Source organism: Hibiscus syriacus, unplaced genomic scaffold (genome assembly GCF_006381635.1).
Source record: "Hibiscus syriacus cultivar Baekdansim isolate YM2019G1 unplaced genomic scaffold, ASM638163v2 tig00111402_pilon, whole genome shotgun sequence".
NCBI lineage: Eukaryota > Viridiplantae > Streptophyta > Magnoliopsida > Malvales > Malvaceae > Hibiscus > Hibiscus syriacus.
In genome coordinates, this window is record NW_024063082.1 from 7,646,467 (window position 1) to 7,651,008 (window position 4,542).

Below are 4,542 nucleotides of genomic sequence, written 5' to 3' on the forward strand. Positions count from 1 at the left end.
CCCTGAGTGTGTCATGACATGTTTCTTACATCTTATTGGCCCTCCCACTTTTCACTTCATCTTCTTCGTATCATCACATCGTTGGTTTTGATTAGCTTTTAAATTCATCTCGTTTCTATTCGAATTGAATTGGTTCGAATTCGAATATTATTCGTGAAGAAATTGGTAAAAATGATTTGGTTAAACAAAATAAAAGGGCAATATTCAAAGCATTTTGCACTTACAATTTAGAAAAGAGAATCAATTTCCAGTAAAAAGAGAAGGTTCTTAACTTTCATATATTGATGTCAATGGCAGTGATTTACAAACAAAAATAGAGTTCCCCCCATTGAAGTAAAATTTCAAGTCTTTTTTCCCAAGAGCCTTAACGATTTCCATATATACCTTCTCCTTCATGCACCTCCCTCCAAACACTACCTGGACAAGTTATATGATTGAGAGTAGCCAAATTGCTCCATCTCCCAACTCAACTTTGAAGCAACACTTTCATGGCAGGGCACATATTCCTGCAATATTAAGCATCCATGGGTTAATGCGAAGTTCAATGCCAGACCGCCAGTCAATCGCATACTTGGTATAGTGAAAGTACAGCGTATGTGAATGAGGTTTTCATTAGTTTATTATACCTCCAATTGCTTTACTAATTCTTTAGCCGTGGGTGCAGAAACAATGATTTGGCGTGCACTCGGACTAATAAATCCCTCTTCCACGGCTTTATCGATGAACGAAAGTAACGAGTTATAGTATCCATCAACATTCAGTAAGCCAACCTGAAAAAGGTTTTTGGAAATCTATGCATTTATTCATTGTCAAGTTCCATGGATGATGATCAGTTTGTAAGGGGGGAAAGGGACATACTGGTTTATCATGTATTCCTAGCTGAGCCCAAGTAATCACTTCAAGCAATTCTTCAAGAGTTCCATATCCACCTGCATTAATTTCATACGAGTTTTCTTTATCCATTATGCTTTTTGCAACCTAATCATTCTAATTGTATTACTCGGACTCGGGTGCAAATGTCTAATATGAATATGCATATATGCCTTTTCATTGTACAGAACAACATTTTTGGGTGGCTAACATGATTTGAAAGACAAGTATACACACAAGGGTATTCAAAAGCAGTGACATCTATGATTCAATTTTATCCAATCAAATTAAAGAGAGAAAAAGGATGGGGGCATATGACATGATTAAAACTACTAGATTTAATGTTAGATTGGATTATTAAATTCAGCATACGAAAAGAGTACATATTATGAAGTTTAGTGCAATGCACAACAAGGAGTTCCTTGACTATCATTTACCCCATCTTTTTGCTCCACATTCCAAAAACAAGGCATAACTCTCTCTGCCTGCTCATTCATGCCATAATGCCTCTCATTCTACATCATTATCACCTTACATAGTTTTTTTCCCATTTGATTTATCATAATGACTGAGTTCCCATTGCTGAAAATTCAAAGTTTGCTGAAAAAAGAACTTAAAAGGAGTAGCCTTTTGAAAGAGGTAAATAAGATTCCCTTTTAAATGCAGGTGCTAGTTGGCAAACACCCTTCAGTGAAAGTTTTAAGGATGTCCTTACACTCCTAATATGGTAAGGGGCAGGCCACTGTAACACCACAGACTTTGGGAATACAGGAAAGGAGAAAAAGAAAAGGGAAAGAGAGTTCCAAAGAAAGGACTAATTTTCAGTGTCAAGATGTTGATAGGTCAAGAACTAGGGTTTGAAGGGCTGATCTCTAACCATGGGACCTTGAGGCCTGGGGGTGTGTGTTGTAAGTGAAAGACTCAAAATGTCGCGATAATTTAATTAATTTCAGGCATCATGTAGTTGCTTTCAGCATATAGCCGGTACCAAAAATAGCTAGCAGTGTCAAACTACAGCAACACATGAGATATGGTCAAATTTGCATGCTGAAATTGAATTAAAAGCACCAGATAGCTTCTGTTTTTTTTTTCATTGATTTTTCCTTTGGTTGATACTAACCTGGTAAGGCAATAAAAGCATCTGAATGCTTAGCCATCTCTGCCTTCCTTTGATGCATATCTGCAACAGCCTTCACTTCCCCTACTGTTTCACCAGTTAACTGCAAAGTTTTATCATAGAAAAACACATAAGAGTACTGAAACCTGGAGAGAGGCAATAAAGAGAGAAAATAGAGACATTTGGAGTATTGTGCAGTGAAGCAATGATGAGAGTTTGCAGGCATAGATGACTTAATTTCAAAGAGTTCAATTCTGAGAATTGTCCCTATCCAATACATGTTTTAGCTACATAAAGGCCAACCCCCTCCCCAAATTTTAGAAAAGGCCAACAAAGAAAAAAGAAAAAAGAAAAGAAACTTGCAATTATCATTATCAAGTCTTCTTCAAAGAACAATAGAAATGTAGAAAGCCAAACAAGAAAATATTAAAAAAATTAGTGGTAAAAAAGAATACAAAAGAGAAAAGTTTGACCAATCGTAGAGGAAATCAGAAGCAAAAGCAAAGACAGAAAACAATATTTGAAATGAAACGAAACAAACATGGATGATGAAAAGATAACAAACTTTTTAAAAAAAAGGTGAAAAACGTGCAGCAGACATACCTCTCGAGGCATGAGCGTCTTGGGAATAACTCTGCAGTGAGAGAGGGTAACATGACAAAAAAATCAGTTGTAATGGAACTCAAAACTAAGAACAGTTATGTAATGAGGAAGACAACAGAGCTACTTTAATGAATTTGTTTCTTAAGAACATGTTGGAATATTGTCTTAGATTACCCAATGACATGGCGACCACCATCATGAACAGCTTGTGAAACCAATCCCATCAAACCTATGCTTCCTCCTCCATAGACCAGATCAATGTTCCTTGAAACCTGCAAAACGATAGAATCAAACAAGGCTTAAAATGAAAGACTTTGGAGTACTAAATGGAAGGAATGTGACTATGGTTCAAAGTTCAAGGATGTTATCTTCAATGCACTTATTTGAGAAAACCAATGTTTCTTCGTTGTACATTCATAAGAGTACCCAACAATAAGATTGAAAAGGATGTTTTTTTTTTGGTTGGGGGTGGTTCATTCAACGCACTATTACTTGTTTGTTCATTAAAATTTCCAAACTTTTAATAATTTAATGGGGTTCCAGAGAAGAACAGTGCCCTTCTTTTCTACCTCATGAATAGACATTTAGAAAAGTTCAAAAATGATTGAAACTTCCCACAAGGTCTTTGGAGAAAGATGCTTACAGAAAGCTAAAAACTTGAGGGGTTTTGAAAATGCCAGTTACCATAAACCAATTCACAAACATGTTACAAACACTATACGAAACAAAAGTTTACGGCTTTCACCAACTTTCAGAACCCATTTTCCTCCATATTAGTGGGGGGAAAAACATGTTCCTAACAAAAAAAAAATCAAACCAAGTTCCATTTGGTGTAAAGAAAACTAAAAGAAACAGAGAAAAAGAAGGGGGGTGGGAAAGGCCAGAGCTTTCTGTTAACTACCAATTCTCTGCCAAGCTCTATAGCAGCATCTTGGTAGCTACTCTTCTTGCCTTGGCTACTTCCACAAAATACACAAACCCTCCTAAATTTTGACTGCTGTGTTTCACTCTCCATCTCCATTAACTATATAACAAGCTTCTTTGTTGATGTATACTTTGGATTCTTACGAAACTACAAGGGGGAGGGGGAGGTAAAGTAATGCAAGAATCACTTTCTAGTACTGTCTCTTTGCTTCCTAAGCAATACCTATACCAATGGTGAAAACAATGCAAAGAAGCTTAATATTTTCTTGCTTGACTACTACTACTTTCTCCACAAGGAGCATTCTCTTCATGCGTGTATATATATATAAATAAAACCTCGCCACACGTGAGTGCCCTCACAGCACGCTTCTTCACACACACACACATACAGCTGATCTTGGCACGCCTGGGCCACTTATTTGTTTTAGTTTTATTTATATTTTCCAAGCCCTATCTGTCCTTTTTTAGCCAAAAATTTTATGGTAATTGAAACGAAACACAAGACTGTCTTTGCCAAGTTGCCTAGTTGCCAGTTGCACCTAATGAAAATGCAGCTTCACTTGTCGTCTCTTAATCCAGCTACAAGTTGTTAAAGTTTTTACGCTGAGTGAATGATATAAAAAGGTTGGTTTTTTTTTTCAGTTTACTGATTAGGTCATGCCATGGAAGATGAGAGCAATAAACCCGTGTGTTTTGATTTGTCAACAAAGGGTACGATTGAACCAAGATTAAACAAAACTTAATATTCCACTTTCCAGTTAATTAATCAGTTGTTTTTGTCTTGTTTATATATCCTATATAGAGACAAAGCATGTTCATACTTTATGACTCCAAGAAAAGGCAAGACATGGACATTCTCAGATGGTGTATTTCTTTAATCCTATGTGGAATGAACCAAAAAAACTTCAACATTAACTATAAAACAAAGAATTTTTCTGAGCCAAGTTATGGGTGAAATTCAGAGGTTCAGATAGTGCTACTGCTATTGAGCATTGTGCATTTATGATTGAAATAAAACATTAGTGGAT

At 36.2% G+C, this 4,542-nt stretch overlaps 1 protein-coding gene across 1 annotated transcript; it reads right to left on the minus strand.

Moving 5' to 3' along the window:
• Positions 1 to 250: 250 nt before the first annotated feature.
• Positions 251 to 3,795, minus strand: LOC120161941 (cytokinin riboside 5'-monophosphate phosphoribohydrolase LOG3-like). Its single transcript, XM_039172136.1, has 7 exons — positions 3,492 to 3,795; positions 2,765 to 2,862; positions 2,591 to 2,621; positions 1,991 to 2,090; positions 859 to 929; positions 627 to 770; positions 251 to 506 (listed from the first exon to the last, which is right to left on the minus strand). The coding sequence occupies exons 1-7, from the start codon at positions 3,609 to 3,611 to the stop codon at positions 414 to 416; spliced, it is 657 nt and encodes a 218-aa protein (XP_039028067.1). The 5' UTR covers positions 3,612 to 3,795; the 3' UTR covers positions 251 to 413.
• Between the last annotated feature and the right edge of the window lie 747 nt (positions 3,796 to 4,542).